Here is a 19520-nt window from a genome sequence, read left to right on the forward strand (position 1 = left end):
CTATATTACAGATTATAGAAACAGACCTTCTAAAAACATTGCAATGTATTACTGGCACGTGAACCTTACATTAGAGTGAATAAATAAAGACTTGGCACACCACTTCTGAAAGGTTGCCGACCCCGATTTAGCAGTAACAAGGCTATAGGAAAGTCAGTCAACATTTTTTGTTTCTCTGATGAAAACTGGCCCACTCCCTTCCCCATACCAAACTTGTCACAAATAATTGTCAACGACTTAATTTTCTTTTTTTGCTAAGATATTGATTTTTTTTAAATGAAATTGAATTCAGGATTGTTAGCAAGCAAACAAATTTGGCAGACAAATGTGTTAAATGACAATCTAAATGGCAACACGGTACTGCTTTCATGCTTGGCTCAGCCCCCAGCCTGCTGATCCAACAGCTGCGGTAGAGGAGGAGATAGGTGGAAAACTGTAGGACCCCAAAATCCACCTCTTGGGGTGCAGAGTGGCAACAGCAGCAGCAAACCCTCAGGTCCGATCACATGGCAATGGGCACCACCGCCAGCCCAACAGACCATGGTGAAGTTAGCACACCATCTGATCTCAGGGACGGGGCACCCATGGAGCCACAGCAGCTCATCCTGCCCTGTGCAGCTCCTCCCGGACATGCTCCCCAGCTAGGGTGACCAGATCCAGACATCCTGATTTTTTAGTGCCAGTCCCCATATTTGGGGCTTTATCTTATATAAGCACCAGGAGCCTATATAAGAAAAAGACCCCAAAATTGGGACTGTCCTTATAAAAGTTTGGGACATCTGCTCACCCTACCCCAACCCCCTGTCCTGATTTTTTGCACATGCTATCTGGCTATCCCCATCCCAGTCCTGTGCAACCATTCCAATCCTGGCTGCCTGCCAAGGAAGTGAGTTACTTTCACTTTCATTCCTCAGTAGGCAGCCCGGGAGGGGGGAGAAGGGGTGCTCCATGGAGGGAGGGAGAAAAGTGGGGTGCTCCGTGGGGCAGGGGGAGGAAGAATGGATGTTATGGGGGACAACAAAGGATACTGCCAGAGCCGCCAAGCCTGCCTCATCTCACGCTGGGGGAAAGAGTCGCACTCACAGGTGAGTTCCTTCCCCCACCCCTTCCCAGAGACCCCAGCAGCCAATCCCCTCCCTCAGACTATGCTGCATTCAGCTATCTCTAGGACCCAACAGCCCTGCTCTTACATGCTCCACTGCTTCCCGTCTGTCCGGGCTCCCGGCAGAGCGGTGCCCCCAGACCTAGTGGTACCCTAGGCGGCTGCCTGTTCTGCTTATGGCTAAGGATGGCCCTGTCTGTCTCTTTCTGGATCCAGGCCGTACTTCAGTGGGAATTTTCAGTGCTCACCTCCTCACAGGAGGTACTTTCAGGATCCTGACCCTTTCTTGTAACCCACTTATTGTAAGACCTGCCTTGGGTTGATTGAAAATGTAATGGATGATTTTCTAAGCTATTCCTGAAGATCAGCCACTGGACACCTTGTGCTAAATTTATCCTTTGATGTAACACCATTAAGCTTCAATTAATTTACAACAAATTTAAATCTGGCCCCTTGACTTGAGCTGACTTGAGAGGATTTCACCTACTACCTATCCCCAAAGATGTAGCCAAATCAACACCAAATTATTTGTTGTTGTAGTTGACAAATATAGCTTACCTTGAGCCATCCTGCATAGAAGAAGAATTGTAACAGGGTGAAGATTGGAATGTAAAGATCCAAGTCATGTCCTACATATCCTTGCTCAGGATCCAAAAACTGACGTCCTATCAGACATGCAAAGAAGAAGGTATAGACCGCAAGAGTGACAACCTGCAACAAATAAAAGGTACATTAAAATAATATAATAATCATTCTTTATGTATAAGGCACCCCATTCCCAAAGGCTGCTGGGTGCCTAACACAATAGTATTTTAAATATTATAGATAGACATTACAAATAAAATGGCAACATTATCTATTGGTAGCCAGGGAATGGGTATAGCAGAAACACAAGACAAGAATTCATAACCCACCTGACCCCAACTTATCAAACCTCCCAGTACCTTCCCAGCCTCTCAAACCACCCAGCACCTTCACATCAAACATAATGTAAAATGTCTGGCCAGACAATCATCCTAGAGACCATGTACAAGATGGCAGCTGCAGAGTGCTCAGCATCTCTGAGAATCAGGTCACTTATGTGGGTGCCTAAATATGGACTTAGGAATCTAACATTAAGCTTTTCTTTTTGAAAAACTTGGTCCAAATTTTGGGAATGGTAATATCTCAGTACCTGTGTGTAGACCAGTGGAATTCCAACCCAGTCATAACCAAATAGAAGACTACACCAAGACCGGTACTTATTCATTTCCTAAATAGGAAACAAAACAAAATGTGTGATATTCGCTCCAAAATAATAATAGGGTTGTCACAATTCATTTAACATAAATGAAAGGCTGTAAAACAGTATACTCTGTCTGCACCAAATTTAATGAATTAGGAATGGATATGATAAATAGTATTCGGTAGATCATCAACACATTAAAAAATTCAGTTGTACAATGGACTTAGGAAGTTTGGTGGAATGCTTAGCTTCTTAACAAATTCTCTCTTGTTCCATTATTTCAAATTTGTACGCTGTCCACGGATATTGGCAGGAGGATATGCTTTACATTACAGAAAAGGGTTATTGATTGTTTCATGGTATATTTGGGCAGACTGTTTTTGTTAAAATAAAAAAAATTAAATTAAAATAATAAGCCCCCCAAAGATAAACAACTTCTCCATCTTTTGGGGTTTTTTTTAACTACAGTGGAGTTACTCTCAGTTTATAGGAGTGAAAGTGAGAACAGAATTTTGCTCACTGATTTGGAATTTCAGTCAATTATCTCTCATGTATATAAATATTGTCACATTAAGCACTTGGTGATGGAGTTGGTTTTATGCATAGTATGTGCGCAGACAAACACACTTGGTATAAATATAGAGCAAGTCCACTGAGGTGGGGCGGAAAAGATTGGAAAGTTGTATGTAATAGATAAAGTTATATAGGTGAACAGACAATGCATAGTGATTTCAGTATCTGTTTCTGTAGATTTATTTTTCCTACTTACATTCATCAGTGTCTGAAGGTCTACACTGTCTCTAATTCTACCCTCTTTTCGTGCCTTAGATGCTAGATTTCCAAACCAGACAAATGGAATCCAGTATTTAAGATGGGGAGACTTAAGATGATCAAAGTTTTTTCTTTCATCTACTGTCATAAAACCTGTTTACAAAAGAAAAATAGCTGGTTCATAGTGTCCCAAGGTGCAGTTAGTTTGCAAATCATTGGTTCCCTTGTTGAGAGCTCAAGTATTGAAATAGATTTTTATGGAACATTAATTTCCAAGCACCAGATTGATTCTGAACATGGTGTTTGTGTAGTATTTATATAAACTATATTGAACTCTACTCATAGCTTTCCCCATTAGTTTCCTTCTCCCATTCTTCTCTGTAGTGGACCCAGCTTCCCAATATAGAGCATCAGCCTCCTTGCAACATCTACCTAAATAAAATTCCAGGTTTATATAGAAAGCTAGATCTCTCAGATAATATACATTAGTCTAAAAATAACTTATTTTCTTATCAGAGGGGTAGCTGTGTTAGTCTGGATCTGTAAAAGCAGCAAAGAGCCCTGTGGCACCTTGTAGACTAACAGACGTATTGGAGCATGAGCATATTTTCTTATATGCTGCTGAAGTACTGCAGTTATACTATACTAGTATTACACACATCACTCTGATTTAATGTTCTATTTTTAGACAAGAAGAAACTAAATAATATCGAAAGATTATCATTCAACAGTAATTGCTTCTTGTGGTGTCTTAAAACTTGTTGAAAGTTATGGTGGGGTCACAGGAGCTTCTGACTCTGATAAATTTTCACTAAAATTTCAAAGGAGTGAATGGGCAATAATAAATAAAAGTGTGTTTAGTAAACCAAATTCAATGGAGAATGGATTTACCGCCCTTAAAATGCTTCTTGGCAGGATTTTGTTTCTTTTGGTTTATTCAGTAGTGTTAAGAGAGGGAAAGAGAACTCTGCTCAGAAATCCCAAATCTCTGGGTTCACTTTACCTGCAATCCCCTCCCCCACCAATTAGAAGGATATTGAGATTCCAGGGGCAGAAGGAGGTAGAGCCAGGGTTGTCTCTAGCAGCATAGCTTCACTGGAGTAGCATTGTGCATATTGTGGAAGTGGGAACAGGGTAGCCCCAGAGCTGGCCCAGAGACAAGGGGACATTGCTCAGAAAGTGGATACTCTGGATTAGAGAGGTGACCTCTCCATGCCTGTTCCACTGTTCTCTCCCCACTTCTACCTACTCAATTAATGGTCTGGAAACCTCATATTTTCCCCATGCAGTGGAGTGATCTCGCCCTGGCCACTGTCAGGTAAAAGCTGGTCCCAAAGGTAGGTTTGGGAAAAACAATTTTTTACTAATTCTAAGAACAATAGAATTGTTTCCATTAATTTACAATTATAAACCATTTTATACCAGTAAACACCCCCCCTGCAGCATTTGTAACCTCCTCATCCCTGCATTGTGCTACTGCCTGAGAACCAGAAAGTGAAATTTACTAGAAACTGACAGTAAACAAAAGTGAACTATAAACATTTGAAGAGTTCGGAAAACAACTAACCATGAAGGAAATGATTGGTTCCTTGGTTCCTTCATGCCTGAGTTATTTCTCACCCTGACTATTGCAATATCCCCGCTTTCTAGCTCTCACGTTTCCATTCTGTTCAAAATGCTGCAGCTAAAATAGTCTTACTAAGTAACCAAAAAAAGTGGTTCTTATTTTAAATAGTTGTGTGATGGTAATGCTTAGAGGTCCCAACTGCTATCTGAAGCTCTATTGTGCTAGTGACTATACAAACACATAGACTCCAGTCTTACAAACAATTATACACACATTCTTAATTTTACTACTGGGAGTCAAGTTAAACACATGCTTAAGTGTTTGCAGGATTGGGGCCTAAATAGACCAGACAGACAAGGATAGAGTGGGAAACAGAGGCAGAGAGGTGAACTGTTTATTAGTGCGTTCTCCATGTGTACAAGATAACTGCACTATTTAAGGTATCCCAGGGTTAATGTGTCACTATATTTTTGTAACAGGGTGAACAGATTTTAATGTGTCCCTAGGAGGAGACCACATCAGGCCAGACAGCAGGATGGGGCTGAGGTGGAAGGGGGGTTAATTCCCAGCCAGGCTTCAGAGTCAATCTAAGGAGGTACTCCATGTGGAAGCTAATTAGGTAAAGATGGGATTATGTAAAATGAGCACTTTAAACAAGTTGGCTGGGATAACATTGGAGTTGCTCAGTTTGGGTTGTATTGTTTGAGTTTACTGCTCATGAAGATGTATGGAAGGGCTGCTGACAGATACTTTTGCCATGTTTGTGTCAATTTGGGTTAAATCAGGACACCTGATATAAAGCTCTATGCTGAGAGGGTAGTTTGTGCTCAAACATGAGAGCCTTTTGTAAACTCTCTTTTGTTGTGCAGACCCAGACTCTACAATCACTAACAGGGCAGGCAGCATTTGGTAACCTGGCAATACAGGAGCTAGCAAAGAGCTGTGCCCTAGTCTATAAAAGTCATGTGGTTACAGTATTTTGGGTAAACTTATAAATATAATCGGTAGTTTGGCAATCTTAAAATGCAGAGATATCTGAAGGAGTGACTGGTTAAATATGCCATCTTGAGGTTTATTGTTTCTTAGTAATTTCCATATAAAATCTTCTCAGTTGAAATGAAAATGATGGTTTTTCAGACTTTAAATGCTGCAAATTCAATCTGGAATTTGAAAATCAAGTTGTATTTTTTTTCTTGACTCTCACAAGTAATACGGATTTTGCAATCAGACCTTCAGTTCCAATTTTCCTAATGGTACATGAGTCAACACAGAATAAAAAGAAATGAGATACTAAAACTTAGTTATGTACATAAAGTAAGATGATAAGATAGGAGTAGCTGTCTTGAATAAGAACATGACATTTTAAAGTAGTGTTTTGCTGGGCATAACTGCACGTTAAATTTCTTTTACAGTTACTGTAATAAAACACAAAGCACAGTAATATTACAGCCTCTGTATTGAAAAGGTGTCTAGAACATGTGCTACTGATTTTGATGAGTAAAAAGGAAAAGTATCCAATATCCTCAAGTGAGTCAACAAAGTGAGAGTTCAACAGAAAGATGCAGCACTTTTGAAATGTTCTGCCAGTTAACAACAGAATACAGTGTCTGTGCAGTTCTGCTGCCAGCTTTAGTGGTCATAATAATAAAAAAAGCAGCGGTAGCCAAAAAAATCTGATGGCACAATTATGGAACCTGCTGTAACATTTTGTAGAGCTTTGATTTTCTGCTGGCCCTGCTTGCCACTACAAGATAATGAAAAAGATGTTTCAATCAGTAGGGATAGAGACTAACATACAGACCCATAAGGGCCTAAAGGGAACAGTGGGATCATCTAGTCCAGAGGTGGACAATCTATGGCCCGCGGGACCATCCTGCCCGGCCCCTGAGCTCCCAGCTGGGAAAGCTAACTCCCGGCCCCTCCCATGCTATCCCTCCTCCCGCGCAACCTCGTCAGGCCTGCCGCTTCTGCCGGGCAGCGTGGGTGGTATGGCTGGCTGCAGTGGGGCTGCGAGCTTCTGCTGCTCTGAGCAGCATGATAAGGGGGCGGGGGTTGAATAAGGGGCAGGGGATCCCCGGGGGCAGTCAGGGGACAGCGAGAAGAGGGGCTTAAATAGGGGGTGGAGTCCTGGGGGGCGGTTGGGGCAGGAGTCCCAGAGGGGGGCAGTTAGGGGACAAGGAGCAGAGGGGGTTGGATGGGTTGGAGGTTCTGATGGGGGCAGTCATGGGGCGGGAAGTGGGAGGTGGCAGATAGGGAGCAGGGGCGAGGCTGTTTGAGGAGGCACAGCCTTCCCTACCCAATCACCCATACAGTTTCGAAAGGCCAATGTGACCCTCGGGTCAAAAAGTTTGCCCACCCCTGATCTAGTCTAAGATCCTGGATATCACAAGCTACCTACACCACCCAACAACCACACACAAATCCCAACAATCGCAATTAGACCAAAGTGTTACAGACCACTGGAGACTAGACTATTATGTGCCACAGCCATTATTTTTAAAGTGAAGATATTTATGCTTATATCCATTAATGATTAAACAGTTTGTCTGAGTGACATTAATGGCAGGGAGCATTGTCCTTATCACTGAATGTACTGGATTGCTACAGTATGAGCATGTTTAATCATTGATGAAGGTTGTGGTGAAACAAGCCTCCAAGTAGCCCTGAACTAGTTATTTTCATTACAGTGATAAAGGAAATACTTTCTGTTCAATCAACTAGGGAGGGTGTAAAACAGCAACTATTAAAGGTAAACATTTGTAAGTTGGCAGGACTAGGTAACTTGCACCCAAGATTATTAAAAGAATTGGCTGAGGAGCTCATGAACCATTAATACTGATTTCTAGCAAATCTTGGACCACTGGGACAGTTCCAGAAGACTGGAAAAAAACTAATGGTGTGCCAATATTTTAAAGGGTAAACAGGATGACCCAGGTAACTATAAGCCAGTTAAGCTGATATTAGGGTTGTCAGTAGTTCTGTATTATAAGGGATATCCCTTGTTTAAATCAAAAATTGCCTTCCCCTACTACTAAATCAGTATGGGACACCTTTTATCCCATATTTCGACCAGGGAAGTAGTGCTGCTGGAGTGGTCTGGAGCGTCACTCTGGCACCTGAAATCCAGGATGGAGTAGTGCTCCAACCGGTTGGCAACTTGATCTGGTGCATTGAGTCACAATGCCACTCAAATTTAGCCCAGTTGCCCCTTTGTCTCTGGACCCCCACTGACAACTGCCCCTCCCATTGAAATCTGAAATAGTGCTGCTGCTGCTGGCTGCAGTGAAGCCCCCTTCTGCTGCTGCCTTCTCGTGTCCATACCATTTGTGCTCCCCCACCCTCCGGCAGTGTACAGTGCTGCTGCAGGCAGAGGCCAACAACTGCAGCTTCTGACTCAGCTCCTGGCACCCACATGGAACAGGAACAGAAGCTGCAGCAGCTGCCTGGCCTAGTGTGCCCAGCATTCTCTGCAGTACCCAGAGCTGGAGAGCCCTGACTCCAGACCAAGCCCAGAAGTCTACACAGCAATGAAACAGCCCCACGGCCCGAGCCCCATGAACCTGAGTGGGCTGGCATGGGCCTGCCCTGGGTGTCTAGTTGCTGTGTAGACATACCCTCAGAGGCCCTCGGAAGGATGGGGTGGAGAAGAGACTTGCCCCAGAGGCTCAATTCAAGACTGGGATGACTGAGGTCTGTCCCGCATTTTTGAAGTACAGTGTTGGCATCAATAGCAATTCTAGGGTAAAAGCATGGAAAGGTGTTTGTGATGCAATCAGTAAAGAATTAAAGGATGATAGCATAATTAATGTCAATCAGCATGGTGTTATGGGATATTGTTTTTTTCAAAATAACAATGTAATTTTTTTAGGAGAAGAAAAATTTGGTGGATAAAGGTAACTGTATTGATATCATAGACTTCCATAAGGCATTTGACTTAGTCTTGTGTGACATTCTGTTGAAAAATTAGAAAAATCATGGGTGGTGCGTGAACCCCCCAATCGGGGAGGCTATGCCCTTGCCCCGATCCTTCTGCCCAAGGCCTCACTCCCACTCCACCCCCCTGCTCTCATCCACTGGGGCCAAAGGAGCTCTGAGTCCCCCACCATGGCAGGAGGAGGTCTATCTGAGCTGCCCTTAGCCCTGGCCCGCTCACCTGAGCCTCCCCTGGTCCATTCACCTGAGCCACCCCGAGCCCTGGTCGGTCAGAGGAGCCCTGAGCCCCACTGTGGCCCAGTCCGGGGCCATGGCAGGGAGCATTAGTGGAGGTTTGGGGAGGCTTAGCCTCCCCCAGCCTCCATGATGCACCACCCATGAGCAAAATCCATACAAAATCACTGTAGCCCATATTAAATGAATTAAAAACTAGCTGACTGATATATGGCAAAAAGTACTGTAAATGGGGAATTATCATTCAATGGGGATGTTTATAGTTGGGTCTGTTTTTGGTCCAAAGCTATTCAATATCTTTATCAATGCTCTGGAAGAAAATAAAAAATCAAAGTTGGTAAATAATGGTGGGTGCAGGTAAGTTATACAGAGTGATCTAGATCACTTGTTGAAGTGCCTTCATTTGAACAACATGCATTTTAACACACTGAAATGCAAGGTCATACATCTAGGAACAAAGACTGTAGATCTTACAAATTGGGATACAGTATTCTGACATGCACTGACATGGAAAAGGACTTAGGGGTCATGGTAACTGACTGAACATGAGCTCCCAGGGTGATGCTGTAGCTGAGAGAAAACACGATCCTTGGATACATAAGCAGGGGAATATCAACTAGGAGGAGGGTGGGCATACTACCTATGTCTGTGGCATTAGTGAAACCATTACTGGAATACTATGTCCACAATTCAAAAAGGATCTTGAAAAATTGGAAAGAGTTCAACAAAGAGCTAAAAGAGAGATTTCTGATTTGGAAAATTCACCTTACTGTGAGAGATTTAAGAAGCTTAGTCTGTGTAGTTTATTCAAGAGAAGGTTAAGAGGTGACTTGTACTGTACAAGCACCTCAGTGGGGAAGGGATTTCTTTGGCTCTTTACTTGAGCAGAAAAAGACATAATGAGAGCCAATGTCTGGAAGCTGAACTTAGACAAATTCAGACTAGAAATAAGATGCAAATTTTTATCAGTTGAGGGTGACTAAGCATTGGAACAATTTACTTAGGAACATGGAGGATTCTCCATCACTTGCATCTTTAGATCTTTCTAAAAGGTACACTACAGCTCAAACAGACATTATGGGCTTGAGACAGGCATCATTGGATGAGATTCTATGGCCTGTGTTATGTAGGAGGTCAGAGTAGATGATCATAATGGTCCCTTCTGGCCTTAAAATCTAATCTATGAATTTATGAAATATGCTTGCAGGAAAAGCAAATGTGTAGAAATATTTTTGCTTTAACAATTTTCAGTTTGACAGTGAGGTGAAAAATTGGCACAAGTGGTTTCAATAATTACTGATGCTCTTTAAGGGTCAGATTCTGCCACCATTGCTTATATTGAATGCAGGATCAACAAGTAGTCTGTTCCACAAAGCCATAGCTAACTATGAATGGGACTAATTATAGAGTATTGTATTTTACTCAACATGAGAAAGATTAGCAGAATCTCACCTCAAGTGTTCAGTACTGTAGTTGCGAAATATTTGTGGGACAAGATATATTCAGATGTATAGTATTGATTATATTGTCATGACTTGTTCAGGGACCATATGGTAGAATATTTTCTCCACCTGTTAAGAAACACCAATCTACAGTAATGTATGTACAGTAGTCATACACTGTATCTTTAAAAACGGGCTGTCTTTAGCAAAGAGAGGCAGAGGTGGGTTAGCTTGCAGGAATTGCTGTAATTTTCCTGTGCTGTGTGTATTAAGAGTAGTTGGCTAGGAGGAATGACAAAAGCTTCACTGACCTCTCAGGCTTAGGTAAACAACTTGCTGTTGAAAAATGCTAAGAAAAGGATTTCCAAATTCAACACAATTTTGGAAAAAGGAAGACATCAACCTGAGCTGGCTCTGTCAATAAGAAAGATGCAATAGGCTGGGAGTTTTTTCTTAAATATTCTAAAACTCTCATGTGTGTATATACAACATATTTTAACATAGCATAACATCAATAACTTACTGTTGTTTCCCAAAATAATACAGTTTACAAGACACCATAGAAAGAACACAGGAGTTGCCCTATCGGAACAGACCAATCATCATCTAGTATGGTATCCTGTCTCTGACAACAGCCAATTCCAAATACTTCACAAGAAGTTATAAGACCACAGCATGCACTTAACTGTGCAGCAGGGAGGTTGGAAAGGGAATTTATTTTGGCTTAGCTAGCGACTAGCTTCTGCCTCGAAGCATGTGTACGCTCCTTGGTAGACATTGGGATAATATATGTTCTTAAGGATGGTGGGGGGAACCGATTTCTTATGAGGTGTAGTGGTGGTCATGGGAACTAAGTCACCAGGACATTAGAAAAGGGCATTTCCTAAGAGAAGGAATAAAACATGCCATCTCATTATTCCGTGCACCATACAAAAATGACAATACCTATTGGGCTGGCCTATTTCCTTATAAATGATGTTGTATTCTACCAGGCAACAGATTCAGGTACCATTCCCAAACCCAGCTTCCAGAGTGGATTGATTTAAATCAAACAGACTAAAATCATGGTTTAAACCATGATTTTAATCTTGTTTAGCGTTTGGAATTTTTAGTTATTTTCCTAAAGAAGGGTTAATTATCACTGGTTGGTAACCATTAAATTGTGTTGATTTACAATTAAATATAGCATTTACAACAAATGTGATACTTCTTTTTGCTAAAGAGGAGAATACACTATATCTGTAGCCATTTATTTATTATTTTTGTATTATGTTAGAAAATGGTGAATGGTGCATTTTTTATTTACTGGCTGATGATTGTTTACTCGTGATTTGTGTCAATCTCTGTTTGGATGGGTATTAGAATTAATTTTTTTTTTGGTTAGTTAAATAAAACTGCCTTAAGTGTGCTGGATACATAAGGGAAAAAAAGTTTATCAAAACATATTTTGCATTTAAAACTAACTAATTCAGTGACATGAACTGATTTTTTTATGGTCACCATGTCCTTCAAGATTTTAGAACTAGTAGATCTCCTCCTCTCACACCTCAGTTTTAGTCATAGATTGGAAGAGAAAATCAAGTTTTCCTGTTATTTTGACTCCCAACTGGTTCCTTAATGTTGAATGAACTAGTTAATCAACTGTATTAGTTGAATAAACTGAAATGAAGCTGTCAAAAGCTTTAGCAGTTCAACAAATTCTGGTTCCAAGTGCTCAGCCAGTGATGTCCACCACTTCAGTGGTTTGACTTTCTTTGAAGCTTTGGCAGCAAGGATGTAATATTTAATATTATTCATTCAACTGAATTTAATTGATTGTATTAGATTATAGCAAGTTTAGGCCTTAACATAGGTTGTAAATATTTCAAATTTAATTTTAAATTGGGTTGTTTTAAAATAAACTCATATTTGATTTAAATAAAAAAATCTTTTAAAATTTTTTTTGTAAAAAAATATATATATATTTTTAAAATTCACTCTGTCATCCTCTCACTCCCCTGACTGAGAAAGGCTGAGTGCAGAGGAGATGTAGCATGCTCAGTCATAAGGGCCTCATCTTGTTCTAAAATGGACCGAGATAAATAATTTAGCAATGGTGGACTCTTAAGAGCATTTTATCTAATCCTTCTCTGCCAGTGAGTGGCTTTCACATGGGGTGGTCTGACGGACAAGAGGTTAAAGAGAAGAAAATACAAGGCAGATCTCCAACATCCCCATCTGTAGTCAAAAGGGCAGAGCTTACTGGGGAAAGGAAATTGACAATACCTGCTTCTACCACATGGTCCATGGTTGGAAATCTTTTGTATACTGCTGTGCTCACTGAGCGGAAGATGATCAGGGAAGTTAAATTCACATAACGCATTAGAGTCCTCCTAAGTAAGCGCCCGTATTCATCTCTTCCCTGAATGCTGCTAGAGATCAAGAACATAAGTCTGTCTGGCCACGGCAGATTCACAAACTGGTTCCACCAGCGGTTCACCACCAAAGTAACATAGAATCCTGTGTGTTAAAAAAGTATATCAACATCACCTTCTTACTGCAAAACTGACACACACTCAGGTCCTCTAATGTTGAGTTTTAGTTCATTCTGTAGGATGTTATCTAGGCTGTATGGTAACTTCATTTGCCAGAATAATTGCTATAAAATATGCACAGTATGGTACATTCCAAAGGCCGAATCCTGCAAGGTTCTAAGTGCCTCATGCAAGATATTGAGCACCCGCAACTCCCATTCACTGAAATGGGAGTGAAGGGTACTCACTTCACAGGATCAGGCTCAGATAGCTATTTAAACAAAGAGTTAGTGAATAAAAACTTAGATCTTCCAATAGTGAAGTAATAATTCAAGCATCTGCAGTGTTGACTTGACAAAAGCAATTTGACTTTAAGGCAACCTTAATGGATGGCAGTGGTTTTACTGTGAGACAGATTTCCAACATGCCTTTCAGCTCTGAAATACTTCCATGCATTGCCATTTGTGACATCCTAATGGAGGCAACTTTGTGGAGTCTTTCCACAGGTATGCTGTACTTACCAAGAACAAAGGTGACTGGGATTTGTTCAGCATATTTGTCACAGTAAATTGATAATTTTTCAAAGAACCGTTTTTGGCTTCCTGTAAGAAAAAATCTGTAGCAAAAATAAAATGTATATATCCCTTTGTAATACCGCTGCAAACCTCGGATATAAAGTGAAGACAATTCAGTATAAATAACCAGATAACTGAAACTAGGAATGATCTTGGCTAATGTGCACAGATGAATCTTTAAGGAGTTAAATTGATGAACATTTAGGGTGTTAATATTTGTAGCATGTAATAAGGGAGCTGACAGGTGGAGGAATATTATTCACTAGTCATAAAATATTTCTCATTACTGAAGTGACAAAAACCACTTGTGCTGTTCACCTGTAGTATGCCACCTAATACAAAGCAATGGTCTTGGTGCAAACTATTCAGCAAATGTATTTTTCTTCCATTTTTCAACTGGACTACTTAATAAAAGTAATCTGATCAGATCTTCTGAAATTGGAAAGGGGCACTAATCTGTACTTGCTGCTATGCGAAAACTCTACTCTTTCCACATCAGGGGGTATATCTCATTTACTATTAAGAAATTTGTCTTGACCATAAGTTAAAATGCACAAAAAATCAAATATATTTAAACTAAGGCAACCATAAGCCGTATGGCAGAAAAAAGAATGGAGCACAGTGTAGAATGATAGCTAATGAAATACAACATTCTTAAACATAAGCAATTATTTTATTTATATATAAAATCTTACAGTTATCTTATCCCATATAAAAGATATACATGGCAAGTATTTGGGGTTGTTCTACATTTGTAAAATAAAATCTGGCTGTTCATATAGAATGCTTTCCACAGTGTACACTGAATAAAGGGGAGAGTTTTTATGTACAGTTTTAAAGTAAGAATAGATTATTTTTAAATGAAAGGTTTTTGTTGTTGTTTCTTTACATGCCAATGATTTAGTCTTGCTACCTTGCTGTATGCCTGTATACTTTGGAAGATTAGTGATTGCCCATATAGACAAAGTAAGTCCAAAGAACTTGATTTGCACAAAAAAAAAAAAATGTTGAGCTTCAATTCTAGTTCTAAAGAGGGACTGAAAAGTAATTTGAAGTCATCCCACTTATTTTATTCATTCCACTAAGAAATTTTGTCTTCACCAAAGTGAAATTCACCCTGGGCAGAGGACTAGAATGAGACGTACACCCCGCGTAAGTCACACTTGAGGAATTAATTGGGACCTAAGTGTCACATAGGTCTTGTGCTGGCCTTTATTGCAGTTCTTACTCAGACAAACCTCAACTTGCCATTTCGTGAGCAAGGGCTACATAACTGGACTATAAAATAATCACCTTTCAGCATTTCCTATGAAACTGCCATCTATTAACTGTTGATGACATAGACGCATAAGTATGATAATATGTCTAGACTTCGCAGTTCAAAACAGGTCATTTAGTCAGTGCAGAGTTTGAGTGGCAAAGACCATGTACTGACATAGGAATCCTGCAGATGTTTATATGGCATAACATTTTTGGAAGATGACATATACACAACAATCATCAGCTAGTATGCGGCTGAAGTTAGAATCACTTGAAGATGATGGTTAAACAGTAATTTAACATTCCAAAAATCATGTGAGATATAAATGACATTAAAAAGGGTCTAAGCAAAAAGTCATGTTATTTAGTACAAAATCAGTCATCAGCCAAAGGATCTGAAGTGTGAGACTGTCCCTTTTACATAGCATTTGATTCTGATTAAGAAGGAGACATGAATATGTTACATGGAAACAGATGTACCTGTACAACACACTTATTGCTGTATAAAGACTAGCAAAGGAAATAAATTCCCTGTACAGCAATTTGTAGATGCTGCCTTTCCACTTGAGGAGTAGTCTGTGAAATCCAAAGAAGGTGGCATTTGCTACTTTACTGGAGTAAGTGACTGTCATTGTCTTGGCAGGATGTTTCTAGAAAAGTAAAAACAAGCAAGAAAATTGACAGTGTTTTAGAGTGCATCTGAACCCATATATATATAGCTATAGTTAGCAGTGTCTTTGTGACCTGCAGATTGGATTATTGCAATAGGGTTACTCTTGAAGACCATCCAGAAAGTCCAGCTAGGGCAGATGTACCTTTCCGTCTGCCTGCTTGGCAGTGTCAGCTACTTGGAGCATACAGTACCTATTTTTCAAAGATTCTACTAGCCTCCAACTTGCTCCAAGCTGCGGTTCAAGTGTATGACTAGGACTTCACGACATTTTTCAAAATTTCCAATTTTGTTGAATTTTTTGTTCAAAATTTCAACAGAAAACACAGAAGAACAAAATCATGAATTTCCCTGCCCCATTTTCATCCAGCTCTGGTATTATCTATATACCCCAATGTGATCTAGGGACTGCCTCTCCCATTTTATGTCATTGCAGCAAGTGAAATCACCTTGGGGGCTGTCATAAACAGATAAGTAAGAGTTAATAGAACAGAAGTGATTCATATCTCTTTTGCCTGTAAAGGGTTAACAAGATCAGTGAGCCTGGCTGTCACCGGACCAGAGGACCAATCAGGGGACAGGATACTTTCAAATCTTGAGGGAGGGAAGTTTTTGTGTGTGCTGTTAGATTTTGGTGGTTGTTCTCTCTGGGTTCTGAGAGTGACCAGATGTGCAACCAGGTTTCTCTCCAATCTCTCTGATACAGGCTCTTATATGTCCAGAATAGTAAGTACTAGGTAGAATAGGCGAGTTAGGCTTATGTTTGTTTTCTTTATTTGCAAATGTGTATTTGTCTGGAAGGAGTTCAAATTTGTATTTTGCTGAAAGGATTTTTATTTGTACTTGTATACTTAGGCTGGGAGGGTATTCCCAGTGTCTATAGCTGAAAGACCCTGTAACATATATTACAAAAATAATTTTTACTGTTTTTTCTTTCTTTAATTAAAAGCTTTTCTTGTTTAAGAACCTGATTGTTTTTTTATTCTGGTGAGACCCCGGGGGACTGGGTCTGGATCCACCAAGGAATTGGTGGGGAGAAAGGAGGGAAGGGGGAGAGAAAGGTTAATTTCTCTCTGTGTTAGGATTACTTTCTCTCTTAGGGAGAATCTGGGAGGGGGTGAGAGAAGGAGGGGGGAAGGTGGATTTTCCTCTCTGTTTTAAGATTCAAGGATTTTGAATCACAGTAATCTTCCAGGGTAACTCAGGGAGGGGAAGCCTAGGAGAGGCAACAGTGAGGGAAAGGGTTTACTTTCCTTGTGTTAAGATCCAGAGGGTCCGGGTCTTGGGGGTCCCTGGGCAAGGTTTTGGGGGGACCAGAGTGTACCAGGCACTGGAATTCCTGGTTGGTGGCAGAGCTACAAGTACTAAGCTGGTAATTGAGCTTAGAGGAATTCATGCTGGTACCCCATCTTTTGGACGCTAAGGTTCAGAGTGGGGAATTATACCATGACAAGGGCTCTTCTAAGAGCCCTGATATTTGAGTAGCTAGTGGTAGGACAGTCTTGTTGGTGGGTCCTCATGCCTTCTTCTGCTCCAACAGTGCAGTGCCCAAGTTAGGTCACAGTCCAAGACCTAGCTATTTTCTCAGGTCTTCACAGAGCACATTGCAGGTTTCCCAGCTCTCCAGGATTGTGCTAGAATCTCCAGGAATTAAAGATTAATCTTTAATTAAAGATTATGTCATGACAAAACTTCCAGGAACATGTCCAGCCAAAATTGGCAACCCTAGCAGCCTGAGTGGAGGGCTAGGAATTTAGCTTATATTTGGTAGTGGTAAGAATGTTTTCCTGTTGACTTTGTCAAAGTGCTGTATAGCTCTTCTTGTTGTTTATGCACCTACGGATATTGGTGAGAAGTGTACTTTAACTACAAATATGGAGAGAACTTTGCTCAGCATTTTAGGAAGGAAGTGGATGGACACAGTAGCAGTAATCTCCAGTTAATGATTGTATAAAGTCACTTGCATTGCTCTAGCATAAATGCCACTCTTGCATGTTTTTCTTTATGCCACTGTAGGCTATTTACTTTAATTTAAAAGAGAATTATCAAACCATAAGAGCTGCCTGATAGTGAACAACTTGGCTAGGCCTCTGATGCTGAGCATAAAATAAACCATGAAAATTTAGCTGCAAAATTGCCAATTTCTTCTTTTATTCATAGGGGAAGTAAACACGGGGAAGGGAATCCATAAGAATTCCATTTCTGACCCATGGTCTCTCCTGAGAGTTCTGATTTGTGTGAAGAATGGCCTGGCAGCTTGTAAAATACTGGAATATATGGTTGTTATTCCTTGGCTTTTAAATGATAGATGTGCTATTGCTGATTTTTTTTTCCACATCCATTTTTCAATTGAATTCTGATAAGTGCAACTAAGGGCTCACATCCTGGCTGATTAGTGGGTAGAGGTGACGTCTTGCATGCCAGAATGCCTGGGAGTCAGCATGAGGAGTGTAGATTAAAAGTCAACAGCCTCAATTCTAGTTCCCAACCGAACAAGTGGCTTCACCAAATGGTTGTGATGAAAAGAAATTTATTATGAATGGGGCAACAAATGGGAACCTCCAGTGAAAGACTATTGGAATTGTGAAAGCCAAGTTAGCACACCTATAGCCCTAGCTAGGACTGAAACTATGAGTACCCCCAGGAGGATTTGTACTTCAGGTGCCACAATAAATTCAGGGATATTATCTAAAGAGCACTATCACATTATTTTTGTATTAGTAAAACTAAGTATAATTGCTGTTAGACCAGTGGAGAGTGAATGATCACAGTATATCTATTTTCTTTCGCTTCATATGGAAATAAATGTTTCACAACACAAGAAGAACAGATTTGATGCTCTGCTTGTGTCTTTTTCTGGGAACATGTTCATAGTCTCCATTATACTTTTTAAATATATAAAATACAATACATAGCAATGGGAAGACATGGTATAAATAAGATCTATATTCATGGTTCATGGCTTTACTCTTGCAAATACTAGGCACTAGATACTATGGTTATTGGTGCTATAAAATACCTTATATAGATATTTTATTATTATTTACCTCATTAGCAGATATAGGGCAAAATTCTCTTCTGGTATAAATTGGCACACTTCCATTCATATCACTGCAGCTGCACCAATTTACATCAACAGAGAATTTGACTCGTACCTATAATCCTGTTTTTCCTTCCCTTCAGTATTGATTACCTCTCTGGAATTTACTCTGTTACCATGACTTATATTTTATTGTACTTTTGCTAAGGCAACCAGAAGTCCTTTGGCATTGGTGTCTAAAAACAAAATAATATTGTTGTTCTATTAACATTACTCACAAAGTTAATGGGAGTTTTGTCTAGGTACAGACTTTAGGATTAGAAGCATTACAATTAAATAGAAACCACCGTAGAAAAGGATGGCAATTAATAACATTGTAGATACATTACAACATATACAAATAAATAACACCTACGTGCACCATTAACTATCAAATTTCTATAAATTTTTTTCCTGTTTTATATTATGGTGGAGAGAGGAATTCAAATGTACAGATTAAGTCCAATTAAAAAAAACAATATTAAGTATGTTCTGTGTACACTAACCTGCTATTCTGATGTGGCAGCCCAACCATGAAGGAAAATCCCAGACCCTTTCTTTTCCTTAAATGTCCCCAGTGAAGACGCCTTCAGGTATGAAATAGTGACTTTGCTCCTTCTTCACCTTCGGAACAGAGGCTTTTCGGGGTTTGCTTACTACTGAGACCCTGGAGGAGTGGACTGACAAGCACAGAGGTTAAAATTTCTTTCCACTTCTGGAAGCCTGTTTTTGCCAAGTCCCTCACTGCTGTCAGTTACAGCAGGGAACAGACGCAAGCAACAACAGCTGCTGATCTTGCTGTTTTCTAGTCTATAATTATAACTCCGCTTGCCATCCAAAGGACCCCTTTGAGTTGTATGAAGAGTCTCTGTAATGGTTTGGATGGCACCAAAACCTTTCACTGCTTTCCTTCTGTCCCCCCAAATGGAACAAGTAAAAGGGAAGCATTTTTCTCTGAGATTCAGAAAAGAGGATGAGTCCTGCCTCAATCCTGCAAAGTCTTATGAACATGTCTTGTATTACTCCCATGAGTCGTTTGTTCCATTGCTTTCAGTGCATCAACTCATAGCAATGAAGTTAAATCTTTGCATGATTGGAGCTTCTCTCCCCACTCCTAAGGTCAGATGAACTCTGTCTTTCAGGAATCAT

At 40.3% G+C, this 19520-nt stretch overlaps 1 protein-coding gene across 2 annotated transcripts in view; it reads right to left on the bottom strand.

Moving 5' to 3' along the window:
* The window catches only part of BEST3 (bestrophin 3), a 37967-nt gene extending 18931 nt beyond the window's left edge, over window positions 1-19036 (bottom strand). The window contains exons 1-7 of one of the 2 annotated variants that reach the window (XM_050935265.1): window positions 18878-19036; window positions 15103-15272; window positions 13309-13403; window positions 12540-12773; window positions 3097-3251; window positions 2277-2354; window positions 1661-1813 (exon numbers count right to left, since the gene is read on the bottom strand). In XM_050935265.1, coding sequence (XP_050791222.1) covers window positions 1661-1813; window positions 2277-2354; window positions 3097-3251; window positions 12540-12773; window positions 13309-13403; window positions 15103-15254 — 867 coding nt within the window. In that variant the 5' untranslated portion in view covers window positions 15255-15272; window positions 18878-19036. Of the gene's footprint in view, window positions 1-1660; window positions 1814-2276; window positions 2355-3096; window positions 3252-10585; window positions 10689-12539; window positions 12774-13308; window positions 13404-15102; window positions 15273-18877 lie in introns of those variants that run through there. The other variant, XM_050935274.1, reaches the window with a different exon arrangement.
* Window positions 19037-19520: the final 484 nt, after the last annotated feature.

Source organism: Gopherus flavomarginatus, chromosome 1 (genome assembly GCF_025201925.1).
Source record: "Gopherus flavomarginatus isolate rGopFla2 chromosome 1, rGopFla2.mat.asm, whole genome shotgun sequence".
NCBI classification, from domain to species: domain Eukaryota; kingdom Metazoa; phylum Chordata; order Testudines; family Testudinidae; genus Gopherus; species Gopherus flavomarginatus.